Source organism: Felis catus, chromosome C1 (genome assembly GCF_018350175.1).
Source record: "Felis catus isolate Fca126 chromosome C1, F.catus_Fca126_mat1.0, whole genome shotgun sequence".
Classification (NCBI taxonomy): Eukaryota; Metazoa; Chordata; class Mammalia; order Carnivora; family Felidae; genus Felis; species Felis catus.
The window spans coordinates 21,314,658-21,338,981 of record NC_058375.1 but is presented as its reverse complement, the minus strand read 5'-3'; the positions used below and the strand labels follow the sequence as shown (position 1 = coordinate 21,338,981).

The 24,324-nt window shown below is 38.8% G+C and overlaps 1 protein-coding gene across 13 annotated transcripts in view; it reads right to left on the bottom strand.

Annotated features, from left to right (window-relative positions):
* PHACTR4 (phosphatase and actin regulator 4) overlaps positions 1–24,324 on the bottom strand; it is a 134,396-nt gene that overhangs the window by 48,802 nt on the left and 61,270 nt on the right. For 5 of the 13 annotated variants that reach the window (XM_045035382.1, XM_045035380.1, XM_045035385.1 and 2 more), the window contains exons 4-5: positions 4,807–4,824; positions 3,514–3,681 (exon numbers count right to left, since the gene is read on the bottom strand). The exons of 6 other annotated variants lie outside the window; for them this stretch is intronic. In XM_045035382.1, coding sequence (XP_044891317.1) covers positions 3,514–3,681; positions 4,807–4,824 — 186 coding nt within the window. The remainder of the gene's footprint in view (positions 1–3,513; positions 3,682–4,806; positions 4,825–24,324) is intronic. 2 more of the 13 variants (XM_045035384.1, XM_019836480.3) reach the window with 2 other exon arrangements.

The window sequence follows — 24,324 nt, the reverse complement described above, 5'->3', positions numbered from 1 at the left end:
TATTTAAGACTCTCTTATGTTTTGTCCTCCTCCTTGTTTCGTATTATTTTTGCTTCCCTTCCCTTATGTTCACCTGTTTTGTATCTTAAATTCCACATATGAGTGAAGTCATATGATATTTGTCTTTCTCTGACTGGCTAATTTCACTTAGCATAATACCCCCTAAGTTCCATCCACGTAGCTGCAAATGGCAAGATTTCATTCTTTTTGATGGCCAAGTAATACTCCATTGTATGTATGTATGTATGTATGTATGTATATATATATGTGTGTGTGTGTGTCTGTGTGTGTACACACACGTGCGCGCATGCACACACACACACACCACATCTTCTTTATCCATTCATCTGTCAATGAACATTTGGGCTCTTTCCATACTTTGGCTATTGTTGATAGTGCATCTAGAAACACGGGGGTGCATGTGTCCCTTTGAAACAGCACACCTCTATCCCCTGGATAAATGCCTAGTAATACAATTCCTGGGTCATAGGGTAGTTCTATTTTTAACTTTTTGAGGAATCTCCATACTGTTTTCCAGAGTGACTGCACCAGTTTGCATTCCACCAGCAGTGCAAAAGAGATCCTCTTTCTCCACATCCTTGCCAACATCTGTTTTTGCCTGAGTTGTTCATTCTAGCCATTCTGACTGGTGTGAGGTTGTATCTCATTGTGGTTTTAATTTGTTCTTCCCTGATGATGAGTGATGAGCATTTTTTCATGTGTCTGTTAGCCATCTGGATGTCTTCTTTGGAAAAGTGTCTGTTCATGTCTTTTGCCCATTTTGAAGACAATAAGTTCTTAAGGATGCCCACAGGATCAGGACATGCTTCTAGAACTGAGGAGAGAGTTGTAAGAAATGATATTAAACAGGAAAGTTTCAGGTAAGAAAGATGGAAGGGTTTTTCCAGGGCTGGGTTAAGGATTTACAGAGTCACTTAGAATGCAGTAGAGGCAGTGGGAAAGGTAGGCCCAGCTGGAAACGAGAGTTAGCTGAATGGAGATGAGAAAGAGTGGGAAAAACAGCCGAGCCAAAAGATTCACAGGTTGTGAGGACAAGGGAAAGAGGGAGGTGAGAAGAGGTTATCAATGACACCGATGGAACTTCAGGCAACTATGTGACATCAGGTGGCTGAATCAAATTATTGCCAAGCTCCCTTTTGGTTCTGAAATTCTATAGCAGAATCAAACCAACGACTTAACCAATTCAATGTTCTCTTTCAAATAATGCCTCCAAAAAGTGTTTTATTATGGAAAAGAGCAGTGGCCATAGTGTACTTTATATAATGAATCTAGCTCAGTGCTTGCCATATATTGCACAATACCCACTTAATGAATTGGATTATTATTATTGGGAAACCACAAGCCTTATATATTCATACCACAATTATTTCCTGAGCACCTCTAAAGTATCAGGTATTGTCCCAGGTGTTGGGGACATGGTAGTGAATACAGTGCAGAAAAACCTCATGCCTTCTTTCTAGACGTTACATGGTGATAAGTACCGCAGAGAAAAATTATTCAGGAAAGGGAAGCAGGGTGGGCTGAGAGAGAGAGTGCTAAATTACAAATTGTGTGAGAAGGGCCTCATTGGGAAGATAACATATAAAGACTTGAAGTAAAGAAATTCCTCAATTAACTTTCTCTGTCATCTTCCTCACTTAGACATACTTCATATTATTGTGCTTCACAGATACTGCATTTTTAACAAATTGAAGGTCTGAGACAACCCTGTGTCAGGCAAGTCTACTGTCACTAGTTTTCCAATAGCATTTGCTCACTTTGTGTCTCTTTGTCACATTTCAGTAATTCTTGCAATATTTCAAACTTTTCACTATTATAATATTTGTTATAGTGATCTGTGATTGGTGATCTTTGATTTTACTATTGTAAATGTTTTGGGGAACCATGAACCAGGCCCACATGAGATTGTGAACTTAATCGATAGATGTGTGTGTTCTGACTGCTCCACTGACTAGCTATTCCTCTGTCTCTCTCCCTCTCCTCAAGCTTAGCTAGTCCCTGACACAGAACAATATGGAGATGAGGTCCATTAATAACTCTGCAATGGCCTCTAAGTGTTCAAGTGAAAGGAACAGTCACAGCTTTAAATCAAAAGCTAGAAATTATTAAGTTTAGTGATGAAGGCATGTGGAAAGCCAAGATGGCCAGAAGATAGGCCTCTTGGTCCAGTTAGCCAAGCTGTGAATGCAAAGGAAAAGTTCTTGAAAGAAATTAAAAGTGCTACTCCAGTGAACACATGAATGATAAGAAAGTGAAATAGCCTTATTGCAGATATGGAGAAAGTTTGAGTAGTCGAGAGAGAAGATCAAACTAGCCCCAACACTCCCCTAAGCCAAACCTAATCCAGAGCAAGGCCCTAACTCTCTTCAATTGTGTGAAGGCTGAGAGAGGGGAGGAAACTGCAGAAGAAAAGTCTGAAGCTAAGAGAGTTCAGTTCGTGAGGTTTAAGGAAAGACGCTATCTCCATAAAAATGCAAGGTGAAACAGCACATGGCAATGTGGAGGCTGCAACAAGTTCTCCAGAAGATCTAGCCAAGATAATTTATGAAGGTACCTACACTAAACAACAGGTTTTCAATGTAGATGAAAACAGCTTTAAAATAGAAGATTCCATCTAGGAATTTCATTGTTAGAGAGGAAAAAAATAATGCTGGCTTCAAAATTTCAAAGGACAGGCTGACTCTCTTGTCAAGGGCTAATCGAGATGGTGACTTTAAGTAGAAGCCAATGCTCACTGACCATACCAAAAATCCTAGGGCCTTTAAGGACTATGCTAAATCTACTCTGCCTGTACTCTACAAATGGAACAGATGACAGCACATCGGTTTATAACATGGTTTACTAAATTTTTTAAGCCACTCTTGAGACCTACTGCCCAGAAAGAAAGATTCCTACTGCTCAGTGACAATGCACCTGGTCACCCAAGAGCTCAGATGGAGATGTACAGTGAGATTAATTTTGTTTTCACGCCTGCTAACACAATAGCCATTCCATGGATCAAGGAGTAATTTTTTGTAAGTTTATTTATTATTTTGAGAGAGAGCAAGAGAGAGCAGGGGAGGGGCAGAGAGAGAGAATCCCAAGAGTCTCTTGAGAATCTGCACTGGTGGTACAGAGCCTGATGCAGGGCTCAAACTCATGAACTGTGAGATTGTGACTGTGAGTTGAAATCAAGAGTCAGACACTTAATTGACTGAGCTATCCAGGCACCCCTCAAGGGGTGATTTTGACCTTCAAGTCTTATTATTTAAGGAATTAATTTTGCACAGCTGTAGCTGTCATAGATAGCAATTCCTCTGATGGATCTGGGCAAAGTAAATTGAAAATCTTCAGGAAAGTAAAGGATCCACCAAACTGCATGCCATTAAGAACACTTGTGGTTCACGAGGAGAGGTCAAAATATCAATATTTATGGGTGTTTGGAAGAAGTTGATTCCCACATGGATGACTGTGTGTGTGTGGGGGTGTTCAAGACTTCAATGGAAGAAGTACCTGCAGATGGGGTGGAGACAGCAAGAGAACTAGAACGAGAAGTGGAGCCTGAAGATGGGAGTGAATGGCTGTGATCCCATGATACAACTTGAACAGATGAGGAGTTGCTTCTTATGGATGAGCAAGGAGAGTGGTTTCTTGAGATGGAATCTCCTCCTGGTGAAGATGCTGCGAAGAATGTTGAAATGACAACAAGGCATTTAAAATATCAAATAAACTTAGTTGATAAAGCAGCAAGGTATGAGAGGATTGACTTGAATTATTATTATTATATTTTAATGTTTTATTTATTCTTAGAGAGAGAGAGAGAGAGAAGAGACAGAGCATGAGCGGGTGAGGGGCAGAGTGAGAGAGGGACACAGAATCTGAAGCAGGCTCCAGGCTCTGAGCTGTCAGCACAGAGCCCAATGTGGGGCTCAAACCCACAAGATGTGAGATCATGACCTGAGCCGAGGTCAGACGCTCAACTGACTGAACCACCCAGGCGCCCCGATTTGAATTATTTTTTAAGGCTTATTTATTTTTGAGAGAGAGAGATGGACAGGCAGACAGACAGAGGGAGAGGGAGACAGAGGATCCAAAGCAGGCTCTGCCCTGACAGAAGAGAGCCCAATGAAGGGCTCGAATTCATGAACTGTGAGATCATGACCTGAGCCGAAGTTGGACACTTAAACTGACTGGGCCACTCAGGAGCCCCAGATTGACTCTAATTTTGAAAGGAGTTCTGCTGTGGGTAAAATATGTTATCAAACAGCATCACGTTATGATGCTGAAAGGAAAAGTCAACCGATGTGGCAAACATCATTGTCTTATATTAAGAACTTGCCCCAGCCTTCAGCACCCACCACCCTGATCAGTCAGCAGCCATCAACATCAAGGCCAGACCCTCTTATCAGCAAAAAGATTACAACTCACTGAAAGCTCAGATGATGGTTAGTGTTTTTTTTTGGAATCAAGTATTTTTCTTAAGTAAGCTCTACATTCAGCGTGGAGCTTGGCCTCATGACCCTGAGATCAAGAATCACATGCTCTTCTGACTGAGCCACCCAGGTGCTCCAGAAATAAAGTACAGTAAAACCTTAGTTTGTGAGCGTAGTTCATTCTGGCAACATGCTTATAATCCAAAGCACCTGTATATCAAAGTGAATTTCTCCATAAGAAATAATGGAAACTCGGATGATTTGTTCCACAACCCAAAAATATTCATATAAAAATGATCACAATATTGTAACATAATAGAAAATAATAAAGAAAATACAAAATATAAAGAAAAATAAGTTAACCTACACTTACCTTTGAAAGCCTTCATGGCTGGTGTGAGAGAGAGAAGAGAGAGGAGGATTATGGTGTAGGACCACTTTCATTATCACTAACGGATGTTGATTACAGTACAGTATTAATAAACTTGTCATCTACTGTATTTAATGTAACTGGCAATAAGGCAGCAGAGGAAAGGGTCTATATCTGCAGGCAGCCTGACCTAGAATGAAGCAAAGCATTCCTAAGCTTACTCTTGTATGAAAAAGCAAAGGTCTGTCTACAGGTGCTTTGAAGTGACAAAAAAGTATACTAGTGGCAGTGTGAGCACCTTCCAACGTTCTGAAAAATCACTGATTTCTGCCAAACACTGCGGCCTGAGACAGAGCATCCAAGCATGGGAGACGATCACCCACAATCCCACAGCGAGGAAGAGAGAGACCACACAGAGAGGGAGAAAGAGAGAAGAACCATTGGCTAAATGGTGATCATGGGACGTTTGGCACCATGTACTACTCGTATTGCAAGACATTGCTTGTTTATCAAGTTAAAATTTATTACAAATGTTTGTTCATCTCGTGGAACACTCAGAGAACAAGTTACTCTGTTACAATGCAAGGTTTTACTTGTATTTGTATTTTAAGTATTTTTAAAATAAGGTGTGTACATGGATTTTTTAAAACATAATGCTACTGTGCACTTAGTAAACTGCAATATAGTATAAACATAACTTTTACATGCACTGGCAAACATTCATTTGGCTTGCTTTATTGCAAAATCTGCTTTACTGCAGTGGTCTGGAACTGAACCCACAGTATCTCTGAGGTATGCCTATACTATAGTTCCATCGGTTCTAAGAGAAGCAAAATAAAAGGCGACACTTTCAAAGGTACTACAAATGAATACTGCTTACTCTGGAGTATATTTTAATGATTGGTCACTGAACTAACAGTTATCAAATATGCTATTCAGTTCTCAAATACCTACAGATGGACTGTCCAATACTATGGTCACTAGCTGCATATGATTATTTGAATTTATATTCAATCTGTTTATATTATATACAATTTGCAATTCGGTTTTTCATTTGTACTGGCCAAATTTCAGATGCCCAATAGCCACACATGGCTACCACGATGGATGGTGCAGATATAGAACATTTCCATCACTGCAGGAAGTTCTATTGGACATAATGCACCTGAAGGCTTTTTCAAGTCCACTAAAGTCTTTTAGTAATAACAAAACACCACTAACTGTACCTTTCAGTGTGTGGTGTCTATCTTCCAAGGCACTAACTTACTAAAGGCACTATACTATGAGGGAACCCTGACAAGTTTAAGGAAAAAAAAAAAAAGTTTCTTTTTATACAGCACTAACTACTAAGCTATTAACACTCTTTTTTTTTAATGTTTATTTTTGAGAAAGCGAGAGAGACAAAGCATGAGTGGGGGAGGAGCAGAGAGAGAGGGAGATACAATCTGAAGCAGGCTCCAAGCTCTGAGCTATCAGCACAGAGCCTGATGCAGGGCTCGAACTCACAAACCGTGAGATCATGACGTGAGCCAAAGTCACTCAACCGACTGAGCCACCCAGGTGCCCGTAACACTCTTCCTTTAGTAACTGAATTACTACTTCTTTTTCTAGTAATACTCAGTTAAAGTCTTTGACTATTAATACTAATTCAAAGTCTAAGGAAGGGGAATGATTTAAAAATTTTGTAAAATATTTATTTATTTTGAGAGAGAGCACACATACAAGCAGGAGAGGGGCAGAGAGAGAGAGAGAGAGAGAGAGAGAGAGAATGCCAAGTAGGTTTCCTGCTGTTGGCACAGAGCCCAACGCAGGGCTCAATCCCATGAACTGTGAGATCATGACCTGAGCCAAAATCAAGAGTTGGATGCTTAACTGACTGAGCCATCCAGGCATCCCAAGAATGGCTTTATTTTAAAGATTTACTAAGAATTATATCCATTTGTTATCAATTGAAAATTAACAACCTCGGGGCACCTGGGTGGCTCAGCCGGTTGAGTGACTGACTTCGGCTCAGGTCATGATCTCACGGTTCCTGAGTTCGGGCCCCTCATGGGGCTCTGTGCTGACAGCTCAGAGCCGGGGAGCCTGCTTCAGATTCTGTGTCTCCCTCTCTCTCTGCCCCTCCCCCCCACGCGCTCTGTCTTTCTCTGCCTCTCAGAAATAAAGAAAATAAAAAAATTTTTTTAAAGAAAATTAACAACCTCTATCTTATTGGCCATCCATTTATTATTTCTATTTCTCCAAACGGTACTTTTTCATGCGCTGAAGGTAGATTTTATGAGTTACAGTGAAAGTGACTGAGGAATTTTAAAGAAAAAAAGTACTTTATAAAACATGATATTCACAAAAACTAAGTCCCTAGTGGCCTCTATTAAGAAACCACAAGGTATCAATGATGTGTAGAAACTAACCAGTCAGAAATCAAAGGGCTGCCCATCCCAGGGTTTTGAAACGAGTTAAATGTTCCCCAGTAAAGTGGCATTCACTGCTGATGACTCAGAGATGACTATTAGCCACTGCCAGTTCTCTCCTTCCTTCCTTCCTTCTCTTTCATAACTCTAACTCATCTGGCCCTCAACCCTTTAAGTGAGAAAGAAATCTAAACATTACCAAGGAATATTCTGAGCCACATATTCAGTAAGAATACAATCAATGTCGGATAATAGCTACAATGTTTGTAAAAGTTATTCAAAAATGTCTAACAAGGAATCTCCTTAAACATTCTTTTTTAAAACGTGTAGGAGAATAAAGGGTTCATCGTCTACTAAATAAAAATTCTGAGTAATGAACACCTGGTTACCCCATGAGTCAACAGTAATTCCTGTAATAGGAACCAAGGATGATTATATCAGTGGTGTTTCTATAAAACTTACTCCAGCTATTAACTCAAATGAACTTTATTCTTTGATTTCCATGTATGAAGTATCCACCTCTTTTGTAGCATTCTCTTCCCTCAAAACCCTCAATCTTGCACAATCACAAATTCTGGGAGATGAAGCACAGGGGCAAAAAAAAAACAAAAACAAAAACAAAAACAAAAAAACTATGCATATAATTTCTAAATTCAAATTCAAAGAAACATTATGTTCTGGATTATACAAAACTGTCCTTCTAAATCTTGTTTTAAAAAAAGTAACATGGTGGGAATGCAAGCTGGTGCAGCCACTCTGGACAACAGTATGGAGGTTCCTCAAAAACCTAAAAATAGAACTACCCTACGAACCAGCATTTGCAGTACTAGGCATTTATCCACGGGATACAGGTGTTTATAGCAGCACTATCAACAATAGCCAAAGTATGAAAAGAGCCCAAATGTCCATCGATGGATGAATGGATAAAGAAAATGCGGTGTGTATATGTATATATACACACACACACACACACACACACACACACACACACACACACACACACTCTATACATATAATACTCTATTGTGTGTGTGTGTATATATACTCAGAAATCAAAAAAAATGAAATCTTGCCATTTGCGACTACATGGATGGAACTGGAGGGTGTTATGCTAAGTGAAATTAGTCAGAGAAAGACAAAAATCATGACTTGACTCATATGAGGACTTTAAGAGACAAAACAGATGAACATAAGGGAAGGGAAACAAAAAGAATACAAAAACAGGGAGGGGATCAAAACAGAAGAGACTCATAAATATGGCGAACAAACTGAGGGTTACTGGAGGGGTTGTGGGAGGGGGGATGGGCTAAATGGGTGAGGGGCACTAAAGACTCTACTCCTGAAATAACTGTTGCACTATATGCTAACTAATTTGGATACAAATTTTAAAAAATAAAAAATAAAATTAAAAAAAAAAGTAACATGGGGCACCTGGCTGACTCAGTCAGTAGAGCATACAGCTCTTGGTCTTGGGGTTGTGAGTTCAAGCCCCGTGTTGGGTGTGGAGATTACTTAAAAATATAATCTTCAAAATAAAAAGGGGTACCTGGGTGGATCAGTCGGTTAAGCATCCGACTGGTGATTTTGGCTCAGGTCATGATCCCAGGGTCATGGATTGAGCCCTGCATTGGGCTCCGTGCTGAACATGGGGTCCACTTAAGATCCTCTCTCTTACCCTCTGCCCCTCTCCCCTGCTCGCCGTCTGTCATTAGGAAAAAAAAAAAAAAAGGAACAGTGAAACACATTTAACACTTTAGGACAACAATCTGGTGACGTCAGAAAAAAAATACGGACAATTGTGTGATTTTGCTCACCTGTCTATACTAAAACAACTAGCCTAATTCTAGTCTAACTTTTCGGAAAAGATAATCTTTATTAGTACTGCTGAGGCTGTAAAAATGTAATCACCAAATAAAATCTTTCAAGATGCAAATTTGATTACTGTTTTTTCAGCCTAAAAATAATTTCTTTTACTGAAAAAGCCCGAAGTTACACAGCATCCAGTTAGCTGTTAAACACTGTACTAACACTCATCTGGTTGCAGGGCCTATGCACCAAGGGCCTTCAGGATACCACCTGTCCTAAAATCCAGGGAGGAGCTGACAACCAGTTTGTTGTGCTGAGTTGTAGTGAAGGAAAATATAAAAGATAAAGGGCTGAAAGAACTCTTCTGAGATTCATTCACTTGGGGCAAAAAGTCTTCTGTATCTTTAAACAATTTTACAAATCTCCCCAGTCTGACATAGTCTGTTTGTGGAGTACAGCTTTCAGTTTTGACATCCTCCTCTGTGTGCCTGGGGCAGTAAGTTTACTGCTTCCTGCTTCCAGTTTGATTCCTCTCTAATCTATCCTCAACAGTGGGGCCGCAGTGATGTTTACAACAGCACAAATTTAACAGTGTTCTTCACGGCTCACAAAAAAAATCTTTCAAGCCCTGATCTAAGCCTACCTTTCTAACGAGCCTCTTCTCTACCTCCTCTCCCGTACTTACTTGTCTTCAGTCCTGGGACTAGTCTTCAGTCCTGCTGCACCTCGTGGAGTTCCTAAACTATGACATGCTCTCCCGGGTCTATCTACTGAGGCATCTGCTGTTCTAGCTACCTGGAAAGTCGTCTCCCTCCCCACATCCCCTCATCTGGCTAAGTCCTGCTCCTTCAAATTCATTTATGTGTCACTTCCTCCTTGAAGCCGCCTTTGAACATCTACCTTATGACACTTAAGACTGAATCAGGTATACCTCTTCTGTGCTCCCAAGTCAGCCTGAGTCTGCCTCTACATACAGGGGTACACATCACTTTTGTTCTAATTATCTATTTACTTACTTGTCTCTCCTACATATATCCTCAGCAAGTAACATACTGCTCAGCACATAGTAGGCATTCAATAAATATTTGAAAACAATGGAGACAGGCAAAGGGAGAACAGGATCTTTCACTAGTTTAGACTGCAAGTATCCTTTTCAGGTTTTGAAGTATTTAAGTTGGGGAAAGTGTCAGGCTGGTAGGTAATGAACTTAGAATAAGTCACTTAACAATTTCATGACAAAAAGGAAAGAAAAAGACAGGCATAATTGAGATTATCTTGAAAGCTACAGATTAAATGTTATTACAAATTCACTGCCATCTATGCTTACAGCAACACAATCTTTGAATTACAGTTGGTTTTAGATTTATAAAAAAAGTGATTGAAAAAAAACCCAGCTCTGCTTTTCTTCTAGTTTCTAGGAGAAATGGTTACGAGGATTAAAATAGCACCACCAGTTTTTAATCACTCAAAGGTGATTTCTTTTCTCCCCTTCATTCTTGTTTCCCAATTTTTGGAAATTCTTGTTTCCCAAAAAGCAGTTTCATTGCTTTTTCTCCCCTTCATTCTTGTTTCCCAATCATTTCATTAAATGATAACGTTTCTACCAGAAGAATCAGAACACAAGAGATAAAATAATACTAAATATCTATTTTGTTACATACGAACATCTTTAACAAAAGAGCTGATGAAAAAGAGCTAAATCTCAGAAAGAATAAACTAAGTTCAATTTCCCATGCATTCTTTCCCCTCGTTTTCTATGAATAAGCTAACACTAACTGAGCCTATATTATAACTCCAGGGACTATTCTAAGTGTTCTACATGTGTTAATTAATCTAATTCTCACAACAAGGACATCAAAAGGATTCCATTTATTATCCTACTTAACAGATGAGTCACACAGGGGTAAACTTGTCCAGTGAGTTCAAAGCCGACAAATGGCAAAATTGGGGCTCATATCTAAGTACTCTGGACGTGAATCTCTACTCCTACTAACATACTGTATACCTAAACATAAATTGAATCACACAACTTATTTTTAACCTTAGAAACACTGTTGGAGGTATTACTGTAACCAAAGTAAAATTCAGGCACAGAGCAGTTATACAAATTGTCCAAAATGACGTTAAAATTAAAAAAATAGTTGTTCTCTTAGGCCATCCCTGATATTTCCAGTATGACCATCACCAAGAATGATGCTTCCTATCATAAAACCAATCTTTAAAGGAAATTCTTAGGGGCGCCTGGGTGGCTCGGTCGGTTAAGCATCCAACTTCGGCTTAGGTCATGATCTCACGGTCCGTGAGTTCAAGCCCCGCGTCGGGCTCTGTGCTGACAGCTCAGAGCCTGGAGCCTGTTTCAGATTCTGTGTCTCCCTCTCTCTCTGCCCCTCCCCTGTTCATGCTCTGTCTCTCTCTGTCTCAAAAATAAATAAACGTTAAAAAAAATTTTTTTTTTAAGTTAAAAAAAAATAAATAAAGGAAATTCTTAGAAAATAAATGAAAGGTCTAAAATCAAGAGAGGTTGGCTATTTGGGTCAGAGACATTTCTACCACTCCTCAAACTAAACCTGTAACAAAAATACCCCAGCCCCAGTGTTTCATGAGAAGCACCTTTAACCCACACCGGAGGCATTATTAGCCATATAAAACAGTATGTTTCATCATCATATACTGTGTGTCTGTATCTTTAAGGTTATTAGGTAATTAGGAAGCCCCTAGATTTTCCTATTTCCCCATGTTCTCCAAATTCTCTTGATACAAGACAAATACAATAAAAAAAATTCTCCTTAAAGAAATCACCACTAAGTTGTTCAAAGAATGCAGAGATAAGAAAGGAAATATATATCTATACAAGCAAATTTGGTTTTAATAATTTCCATACGTACAAGTCATGCTCAATAACATGGCATGAAATTCCAATAATGCAACTCTTTTCATATGTATAAAAACATTTATTCACTCTGCCTCACATTGACAGTTCTTGATCTCCTCTTTGAGAGCTGAAACTGTATCTTATTTTTTCCCTTCATGGCAACTAGGGCAGTGTACCAACAAAATTTATTGAATGAATTAATGAATCAGTCTGCCAGCCAATCATCCATTCATCCACCTTTTCACCTTTTGGTTGGAGTGAGTATACAGTGAGTATGAAAATAAATTATCAAGCAAAACTACCTGAACTTCACTGTAACCAACGTTAAGCCATTGGCCTTGGATGTACTATGAGATTAAAACCAGAACTAAACAAGCACACACCTTTAGTACTGGCAAAGCTCCACCTGAGTGCCACTTCTTTCTTTCATTAGTTAAGACATGATTTTTTTTTTTTTTAATTTTTTTTTCAACATTTTTATTTTTGGGACAGAGAGAGACAGAGCACGAATGGGGGAGGGGCAGAGAGAGAGGGAGACACAGAATCGGAAACAGGCTCCAGGCTCCGAGCCATCAGCCCAGAGCCTGACGCGGGGCTCGAACTCACCGACCGCGAGATCGTGACCTGGCTGAAGTCGGACGCTTAACCCACTGCGCCACCCAGGCGCCCCAGTTAAGACGTGATTCTTAAGGGTTCTTGCTATTCAAGCCCTTTGATTATTGAGCTCTAAGCTGAAAAGGGGAAAGACTGACCTCTGGGGCAAAATGGACAAAATAAAGCAGCCAGACCCACCTGTTTTATAGCATTTAAATTATCTGGGGGAGATCAAAGAAGAAAAACAGAAGATAAAGAATCACCAAATAAATTTAAAAATATTTAAATAGTCAAGACAAATGCAGTTATTATTATTGTTTTTTTTTTTTTTTTTTTTGTAGTATTTAATCTTTTTATGCAGTGGAAAAAAAGGAAAGCTGTAGCTACAGACTACAGTTTGACCTAATGTCATTCTGGCTACCAACAAAAAAACACTGATTTGATGAGGAAAAACCAATACAATCTTCAATTAGGAACTGAAGACCATCAGCACCATTTCACAAATAATCCATTATTATACTGCTATCACCTTCTTTTAATGAAACCTTCCATTATGGGTGTGTATGTGTGTGCGTGCGCACACGTATTCTGGACTCCACTGATGTTTCAAATAACAACCTTGTAAAAACGGTGTCTTTTGAGTCAAGGCAAAGCTCTACCATGAAAGGTCATTTCTTTAAAGTAAACTCTGCCTCCAATGTGAGGCTCAAACTCACGACCAAGATTAAGAGTCACATGCTTTAATGACTGAGCCAGCCAGGCGCTCCACAAAAGGTCATTTTTAACATGACAGAACTCTGAACAGGCACAAGAAGATAACCACTGATGTTGTTTTGAAATTAATGGTTTCCTGCCTAATGGAAAATGTTTATACTAGTCTCATTATCAACTTTTAAATCCCATTGACCATAATGTGAATTTGAAACAAAGGTGAGGAAACATTTTTTAAATTAAAGATATTTACTTATCACTTAATAGAAAAACATAAAAATCTCAAAAATTTTAAAGACTTTTTTGTTTAATAAAAATTATACACTTTTAAATGGGAATATGCCATAAACACTGTGCTGTGTGCATTGTTCTTTATCAAAGTTATTTCTCTAGGTAAATAACCAAGAAAAGTTTGAAAAAGTAGAATGATGAAGGGTATTGTTTTAGACCTTAAAATATAAGACTATAATAATAATAAGGAGGTGCATGGGTGGCTCAGTCTTAAGGTTAAGTGTCCAACTTTTGATCTCAGCGCAGGTCTTGATCTCAGGGTCATGAGTTCAAGCCCTGTGCTGGGCTCTGCGCTGGGCCATGAAGCCTACTTAAGAAAAGATAATAATAACAAACAATGTACAACTGGTGTAAAAACTGACAGGTGGTTCAATAGAACAGAATGCACAGTCCAAAAATATACTTGAGATCTTACAAACCTTAACTTGCTGCAATAGCGTCATAAATCAGCAAAAAAGGGGCAGTTAATTACTTAACTTTTTTTTCTAACTTATATTTTATACACTTTGTCAAATACCAAAAGCAAATATAAATTAAATTAACTTCAATTGGGGCACCTGAGTGGCTCAGGTGGTTAAGCGTCCAACTTCAGCTCAGGTCATGATCTCGTGGTTCGTGGGTTTGAGCCCTAGGTCGGGCTCTGGGCTACCAGCTCAGAGCCTGGAGCCTACTTCAGATTCTGTGTCTCCCTCTCTCTGTGCCCTTCCCCAGTTCATGCTCTGTCTCTCTCTCTCAAAAATAAAATAAAAAAACATTAAAAAAATTTAAAAATAAATTAACTTCAATTATTAGAACTGCATTAAATCTATACAGTAAATTTAGTAATACATGGCACTAATTTTCCCAATGCTTGACACAATGCCTCTATTCCCTCCTCTATAGCAAGTTTCCAGTTGTATCATAGAGCTTATGGACTTCTTGTTACAATCATTCCTAGGTATCTCATAATTTGGGTTGTGCATGTAAAGGGCTTTTAATTCCTTTAGTCTTTTGGCATAATTTATTATATGTACATTTAAAACGATTCATTTTTGAACAATTATTTTGCATTTAGTCAGCCATTTAACTGAACTCTTTTTCAGTTGATTCTCTTGGGAGTATTTTTATGAAGAGGAAATAATATTGGCCAACAAATATATAATTAACTTTTTCATTATTGGAACTTCTGATTAGTGTTTGCCTTATTACACTAAGAACTCCCAAAATAATGTTAAATAAGGTAACAGTGGGCATTCCTGTCTTGTTCTTATTCTAGTGGACATTTCTTCAATATCTCACTGGTAAGGGTGGTTTTCAGAGAGCCATTTTTTTTTAATATTTATTTATTTTTGAGAAAGAGAGAGGGAGAGAGCACAAGCAGGGGTAGGGCAGAGAGAGGGAGACAGAAGATCTGAAGGAGCTCTGCATGACGTGAGCAGATGTCAGAGCTTAACCAACTGAGCCAACCAGGCGCCCCAGAGAGTCATTCTTTATTATGTTTAAGCTGTATGTAAACATACTGCAATAGAAAAAAAAAGAACTAAAAGGATATATACAACATTCATGCTGTGGGTTGTCACTGAGCGGCAGAGGTGGGCAAAAGAAATTGTATCTAACTTTTATAAAATGTGTCTTAATGTTACCAATTTTTAAATCAATTTAGTAGGAATGTGTAGGTGCTTTTCATTTAAAAATAAACCATCAGATTCTTAATATAAGTTTTTAGCTGGAATAGTTGAATTTTATTTAAAAAAAATTGTCATGAGAACACCTGGGTGGCTCAGTCAGTTAAGCGTCCAATTCCTGATTTTGGCTCAGATCATGGGTTGGAGCCCCAAGTCGGGCTTGACACTGACCATGGGGAGCCTGCTTGAGATTCTCTCCCTCTCTCTCTGCCTCTCCCACTCCCACTCACACTCACTCTCTCTCCCCCACCAAAACAAATAAACTTAAAAAAAATCCTTTAAAAAAATAAAAATTAAAAAAAATAAAATAAAAAATTTTTGTCATCTTCAGAAATGACCATATCATTTTCCTCCTGTTTTCTGATGTACCAATATGTTATTATTTATAGATTCCTCAATATCTTTAGATCCTAAAAGAAATCCTCTTGCTCATATTCCTTTAATATACTGAGAGATGTGACATATCAAATGGGGAAAAAAGCAGTTCTAAGTCAGTTTGCTAAAAACGTACAATGATACAGGTAATTGCTCTGGAAAAGATCATGGAAGCAGATACATCAGAATGGTATCAATAAATCAGTAGTTATCACTGGGCATAAAAGTTTTTTCCTTTATGTCACTTTGTATTTTCTAGTTTTTCGGGAAGATATATGTGTGGTTTTGTAATCAGAAAAAAAATGCAATAATCATTTGTTGGATTTAATCTGCAAGTACTTTATATAAAATCTCTATAACTATATACACTGAGATGAGAGAAATGCCACTTTTATTTCTGTACTATCTTTGTCAGCTTTTAGTTATCAAGTATCAAGTTATCAAGATCTTGTTAACTTTATAATAGATGGGTGTATTTTTCTATCTTTTTTTCTGTTCTCCTGTGGTTGATACAGCATTATAATTGTTTCTTCACACTATGAATGAAATTACCATTAAACCCACTGAGCTTAGACACATTTTAACATTACTTACATGACTATTAGTCTATATGGGATTTTTATATCTTGAATCACTTTGGTAAATTATATTTTTCTAGAAAATTGCTCAAGTTATCAGGTATTCAATAAAAGTGCTAAAGTAATTTAGCAGACAACAGAGAACATTTTCAGCTTTGCACCACATCCAAAAATTAATTCAAAAAGAGTCACTGGCCTAAATGGGAAACCTAGAACTGTAAGCCATCTGGAAGAAAAAATAGAGAAATCTCTGCGACACTGGGTTAAGCAAAGATTTCTTAGAAGACAAAGAGCATTAACCATAAAAGAAAAAAACTGGATTTCATCAAATTAAAAACTTGCTAATCAGACAAGCCACAGGCTGGGAGAAAACACATGTATCACACATATATCGTACAGAACTTGCATGTGAACCATGTAAAGAATTCTTCCAACTCATTAATAAGTCAATTTTTAAAAAGAGGGAGAAATCTTAATAGATAATTCACCAAAGATATGGATGGCACATAAACACATGACAAGTTACTCAGTTGGTCATGAGGGAACTGCATATTAAAGCCATAATGAGAAACCACTATTAGAATTACCAAAATCCCAAACACGGACAACACTGAAGGATGGTGAGGACGTGGGGCAACAGGAAGGCTCATTCACTGCTGGTGGGAATGCAAACTAGGACAGCCACTTTGGAACACAATCTGGCAGTTTCTTATAAAACTAAACATACTTTTACCGTACGTTCCAAAAACTGTACTCCTTGGCATCTACCTAAATGACTGAAAATGTATGTCCACACAGGAACTGCACACACGTTTATAGCAGCTTTATTCGTAACTGCCATAACTTGGAAGCAACCAAGAGGCCCTTCAGGAGATGAATGGATAAACTGTGGTACGTTCAAACAATGGAATAGTATTCAGCGCTAAAAAGAAAGGAGCTATCAGGCTATGAAAAGACATGGAGGAACCTTAAATGCATATCACTAAGTGAAAAAAGTAAATCTTAAAAGGCAATGAATCCAAATATATGACACTCCGGAAAAGGTATGAAAGGAATGAACTACTGATATACTTCATAGCATGTATGAATCTCAACAGCATTATGCTAAGTGGAAAAAAACAGAAAAGGCTATGTGTCATACAATTCTGTTTATATAACATTATGGAAAAAGGGACAGAACTCAGATCTAAGTGGTTGCCAGGGGCTAAGAGTGGAGGGACGAGATTGAGATTATTTAAAAAGGTAAGCAGGGAGGGGCAGCTGGTTGGCGCAGTTAAGCGGCCAACTGCTGGCTCAGGTCATGATCTCATGGTTCCTGGGTTCGAACCCCGCACTGGAGTCTGTGTGGACAGCACAGAGGCTGCTTGGGTTTCTCTCTTGCTCTCTGCCCCTCCCCCACGCATACACTCTCTCAAAAATAAATAAACCTTTTTAAAAAGGTGCACAAGGAAGTTCTGCGGCGAAAGAAATACTGATTGTGATAGTGGTCATACCAACCTACATGTTTTTCAAAAACACAGGAATATATACCTAAAAAGGGTAAATTTTATTGTATGTAAATTATATCTCAATTAACCAGACATAAGTTAAAGAAAGAAGTCGGCGGGGGTGGGGGGAGATCCTAAGCAGCACCTTGTAACTGCTTAACCCAGACTGAAAGCTCCATAAGAACAGGGACCAGGGGTGCTTGGTTGGCTCAGCTGGAAGAGCATGTGACTCTTGATACTGGGTCGTGAGTTTGAACCCCACATTGGGAGTAGAGATTACTTTAAAAACAAACAAAAAAAAAAACCAGGGATCATGTCTTATTCACGTTTATACCCTTAGTGGCTTAGATATTACAGCTATTATATATTTACTATGTGTTTGGCATCATGTTACAAACATTACAAGCATTATTTCATTTAATAATTTTAGTGTTTTTTTTTTTTTAAACATTTATTTATTTTTGAGACAGAGAGAGACAGAGCATGAATGGGGGAGGGTCAGAGAGAGAGGGAGACACAGAATCCAAAACAGGCTCCAGGCTCTGAGCCGTCAGCACAGAGCCCGACGCGGGGCTCAAACTCAAAGACCGCGAGATCATGACCTGAGCCGAAGTCGGACGTTTAACCTACTGAGCCACCCAGGCGCCCCTAATAATTTTAGTTTTTTAAGTATATTTAATTATCTTGAGAGGGAGAGAGAAGCCCAAGATGGCTCTGTACTGTCAGCACAGAGCCCGATGTGGAGCTCAAACCCAGGAACTGTTTGACTTCCTGGGTCAATGGTGCTGGAGTTTGATAGGATAGGCTGAATCTAGTTCATGAGAAGAATAAAATGTCTTGTATTTTAAAAGTCCACATTGTTAACATGGTTATTTTAGGCACAACAGTTAAACTGTGCATGTAAAATGACCATTATAGTATTTAATCCCCATTAACAAAACCTTTCTACTATCTTTTACCTCCTTTAAGAAATTACTTTTATAGGGGTGCCTGGGTGGCTCACTCAGTTAAGCATCCGACTTATGGTTTTGGTTCAGATCATGATCTCACGATTTGTGAGATCGAGCCCAGAGTCAAGCTCTGCACTATCAGTGCACAGTCCGCTTGGGATTCTCTCTCTCTCTCTCTTTCTATCCCTTCCCCGCTTGTGTGCATGTGCAGGCTCCTTCTAAATAAATAAGTAAATAAATAAATAAATATTAAAAAAATTAGTCTTATACACTTTAACACTGAGAAATATAAAGAAGAAACAAAAATGTCCTTAAAACTACAATGCAGATAAAATCCTTGTTTATGTTTTGAAAAATAAAAGTAATACAGGGGCACGTGGGCGGCTCACTTGGTCAAGCATTCAACTCTCAATTTCGACTCAGGTCATGATCTCATGATTTGTGAGTTGGAGCTCTATATCAGGTTCTACACTATTAGTGTGGACCCTGCTTGGGATTCTCTTCCTCTCTCTCTCTCTCTCTCTCTCTCTCTCTCTCTCTGCCATTCCCCCACTCACACACTCTCTCATTCTCAAATCTTAAAAAAAATAAATAAAAGTAATATCGGTACATAGTTAAAAGGCGCAAAGCATACAGTAAGATACAAAATGGTAAGTGAAAGCCATCCTTCTCTCCTATTATTTCCTTTTAATTTTAATTTTAATTATTTTTTATATGAGAGAGTGTGCTAGCACAGGGGAGAGGCAGGGGAGGAGAAAGAGAGAGAATTAAAAAAAATTTTTTTTTAAATGTTTGTTTATTTTTGAGAGAGAGAGTGCAAGCAGGGGAGGAGCAGAGAGAGAGGGAGACACAGAATCCCAAGCAGGTTCCAGGCTCTGAGCTGTCAGCACAGAGTCTGATGGGGGGGCTCGAACTCACGGACCATGAGATCATGACCTGAGCCAAAGTCAGACGCTCAACTGACTGAGCCACCCAGATGCCCCGGAAAGAGAAAGAATCTTAAGTAGGCTCTACTCTCAGCACAGAGCAAAATGCAGGGCTAAATCCCATGACCCTGGGACCATGACCTAAGCTGAAATCAAGAGTCAGAAGCTCAATCCACTGAGCCACCTTGGCATCCCTGAATTTTTATACTCATGGCCTATGCTATGTTCATTGCACATTGATAAGGGCTCAGTATGCAGAAGTAAATTCAGATGGAAATCAGTCTTCACATTTAGTCAACTCATCACACCTGTTATGATGTAGGGACCACGGAGTAGTCAGAAGGGTTGAAAAGTAGAGAAAGTATATGGGAAATAGTCCAGAATGTCAGCATTACTACTTTTCAGGCTTGCATTTCCACTATGGCTCATCTTTTTGTGGTACAGACAGAAAAAAAATAATTACATGATATCAGTGCTATTAAAGTTTACAGAAGCTGGTGTTTTGTGCTATTTCCCTGATAACTGGTTATTCTACTTTACGCGGAAAATTTAAAATCACTATAAGAAATACATACAAATATGTAATTGTGTGCTTACTCTTGGGTAGTAGAACAACAGAAAGATCTTGCTCTCCTTAAGTTTACAGTCCTATCAGAAAAGGAAGATATTTAATATATATTTATAATAATGCTGTTTAAATTTTCCATTCAAAACTACAGAAAAAAAATAGAACTAATATCATTTTTGGCATAGTTTAATTCCAAAGGAATTTATCTCCTACTCCCTAAGGATCTCAAAACTAATTAAGTTCATATTTTGGTCTTCATTCTTAAGGAGGAGGGAGGAGGGTATGTGTTATTAACACATTTAGAGCTTCAAGTGGTAACAACATGACAGCATCACAAAAATGTTTTCCCATGAACTTTGGTGATTTTTTTTTTTTTTAAAGTAGGCTTCACCCCTAGCATGGAGCCCAACACAGGGCTTGAACTCACGACCTCAAGATCAAGAACTGAGCTGAGATTGAGTCGGAGGCTTAACTGACTGAGCCAACCAGAAGCCCTATTTTTTTTAAGATTTTATTTATTTATTTTTATTTATTTACTTTTGATAGAGAGCACAAGTGGGGGGAAGGACAGAGAAAGAGACAGAGGGAGACCCAGAATCATAAGCAGGCTCCAGGCTCTGAGATGTCAGTGCAGAGCCTGATGCCAGGCTCGAACTCAAACCACAAGATCATGACCTGAGCTGAAGTCAGACACTTAACCAACCGAGCCACCCAGGTGCCCCAAGATTTTATTTATTTTTTACTTTAGCAATCTCTACACCCAGTGTGGGGTTTGAACTCACAACCCCAAAATCAAGAGTCACATACTCCACTGACCCAGCCAGCCAAGCAACCTGTTTTCCCATGAACCTTGAAGTTAAGTGCATTAGCTGTGAGCATGACTCCTTAACAAATGTCCTTGAATAGCTAGGAAAAATCCCTTTATAACATAATAGTTATTTTATAAATTCAGATACAGAAGAGGAGAAAATAAATTAATTTTATTTGTTTAGATATAGCTTTTGTTCTACTTCCACACACTGCTTCTCATATTCCCAATGTGATACAAATTTTAATCTAAAACAGATATTACCTTGTAAAACTGTTCCCAGAATACCATGCATATGAATAAAGCCTTTGCAACCAATTTCAAACTTAGGATTCATACTAACAATCTATCTCATTAAATAATTATTTCATCAAGCACATACCAAAAGAAATATTTTCAACAAATTGTGTTTACTTCTATATAAGAAAGGGTATACAGAAACTTAATAAAGTCAGAAGATTTGGGGAAGGCAATTTAGTATACAGGTCCTCTCCTACCTAAAAAAACCTTTAGGGGCTTCATATGACAGAGTTTCAGTCCCTTTTCTTTTGGCATGCTATGGGGAGAGTGGCTGGTAACCCATGAACAGTTGATAAGAGAGAAAGAAAGAAAGCAAAAACAGTAACGAGCCGTTTTTAAAAGCAGTAGGGGACGAGATATCACATAGCATAAACTGTATACACATCTATTTTGGACCCTTCCTTCCTCTTGCACTGAATGTACAGTGTAGCCATTACTCCCCCCCCCCAGTAAAAATTATTAATATACAGTAATAATACTTTCATTGAATTCTACCAGGTCCCTTTGAAACTGGAGGTGAAAGGGAAAGAAATAAAATAAAGAGAATCAGGGTAAAAGCTGTTTGATTCCTTTATCACCTTCCCCATTCCATGACTTTGAATGTCTGTTCCCACACCAACACTGGCAGAATTCAAGAGGTCTGTTTCTTTTTTTAAAAAAAAATTTTTTTTAATGTTTATTTATTTTTGAGAAAGAGAGACAGAGCATGAGCACGGGAGGGGCAGAGAGAGAGAGAGAGAGGGAGACACAGAATCCGAAGCAGGCTCCAGGCTCTGGGCTGTCAGTACAGAGCCTGACGCGGGGCTTGAACTCACAGACTGAGATTATGACCTGAGCTGAGGTCGGATGCTCAACCGACTGAGCCACCCAGGTGCCCCTCAAGAAGTGTGCTTCTTGGAAGAGATTAAACAACTGGTTTTTGAACTGAGGACACAAAAGGCAGTTGACAATGGGAAGACAGTACTAAAACCTGAGGGGAATTAGGTGACCATGTGCACAACAATGCTGAATGGAGCAAACCCCTCTGCCCTGCCCAATCCCCAACACCCCTTACCATCTGGAAATCTAGTCAGTTACAGGAAGACTCTTCTCCTACTGGTGTGGGGATTTTCCTCAACAAGAGGGACAAGAAGCTCACCCTACAGAAAGGCCCAAAGGTAATCAGCCTATGTGTTTAAAGCTTCTAATTTAAAGCTTCCCACTCTTAATCAGAAGCAGACAGCTAATTATTATGAGACATCAGAGGAAAACTCTAACATAAAACAGATCAAAACAAAGAGAGAAAAGCAACTTTAGGGGAAAAGAAACTATGCAAGGCAAAGAAAATTTGTTGAAACAAACAAACAAACAAACAAAAATACTATGAAAGAAACATTCCACGAATAAAAAAAAAAAAGATCTAGAAAATCAAAACAATAGTAGAGAAGAAAATTTTATTTTTTTAAATTTTTTTTTTCAACGTTTTTTATTTATTTTTTGGGGGACAGAGAGAGACAGAGCATGAACGGGCGAGGGGCAGAGAGAGAGGGAGACACAGAATCGGAAACAGGCTCCAGGCTCTGAGCCATCAGCCCAGAGCCCGACGCGGGGCTCGAACTCACGGACCGCGAGATCGTGACCTGGCTGAAGTCGGACGCTTAACTGACTGCGCCACCCAGGCGCCCCGAGAAGAAAATTTTAATTGAAGGTAAAGATGAAGAAGTCTTCTAGGAGGCAGAACTAAAGGAAAAAGAGGTGAAAATCAGGAAACTATTCTAGGAAGCCAAGCATTGAGAAACAACTGGCAATCAAGAAAGAAGACGACATGGGGTTTACTAAACAAAGGAGCCAACACAGGAGAGAAGCAGAGTCCCCAAGTGAGCAGGGTTACCCAGGATGACAGCTGTGTACCACACCTAGAGAGACATCTGCCCAGATTGAAACAGTATGACTCAAGAGACAGACTGAAGGTTGTCAGCACCACGATCTCTGCTGCCATTTATCCTCTTTCAATAAAAGAACGTTTATCTTGACTAATACAATATAACAACGTTTATCCTGACAATGTCTCAGTTTATCTTGACTAAATGCTGATGAATTTCTACTCAAAATACTTGGCTGCCTAACGAGCTCAGAACACTCATTTCATCCCAGAGAAGTGTTCTTTAACCAAGTCCTGAAAGCTGTAGGTGGGTCATGGTCAACTTAGAAGAAATCACAGAGCTGTCCACTCCCTCTGACCGTCTTTCTGCCACCTGTCCAAGACTAGGTCCACACTGGAGCCCTGCCCAGTACAACCTCCAGCACAAGTCTTGACTTTGCCCAAAGTTGCTTTTCTTCCATAGAATAGACTCCTTAAGCCTCAGGAAACTGAAGAAAGGATGGTCCATTGATGCCTGGGGATCCCTGAAATCCTTCCAGCAGTCTAAGAGGTACAGCTATAGACTTAGTAATACTAAAGGATTATTTGCCTTTTTCTGGTGTTGACACTTATCCTGATGGTACAAAAACAATGGTGAGGAAAACTGCTGATACCTTAACACAAATCAAGGCAGTGGCACCAAACTGTTAATAGAACTCATGGTCTTCACCACTACATTACTGCAGTTGAAGAACAATGCCAATTTTAAGAATGTCTTTGATAAAGCAGTAAAAGTTATTAGTTTTAATAAAAACTAAATCCTTCAGTACATATCCTTCTATTATTCTGTATGAGGAAATGGGAAGTACGCATAAAACATATACTTACGTACAACAGTTACCTTTAGGAAAAGCACTTGTGTGACTGAGTTGCCAGCTGAACTAGCCAGGTGTTTTTCTTTCTTTCTTTTCTTTTTCCATAAAATACCATTTTTACTTGAAGGGTTGAATGACAAACTATATTATTCAAGCTTAGATATTTGACAGGTATTTGCTCAAATTTGAATGAAAGTGAGCCTATCACTACAAAGAAAACTGACAGTACTTGTTGCCAGTGATGTAAGTCAGGCTTTCAAAAGAGAATGGTAATTTTGGAAGTCATATCCAGAGTGAGTGTGACAGCTTCTCAATATTTAAGACTTTTACAGTGAGACCAGTGATAGTATTAACAAAGGTGATTTTAAAATATTATATAATGAAATGTGTAAATATCTGTCCACGTAGGAAAGGTCCTAGAGGCGTTAGGTCTGCTCACTGTAACTTGATGGGTCAACATCCCTC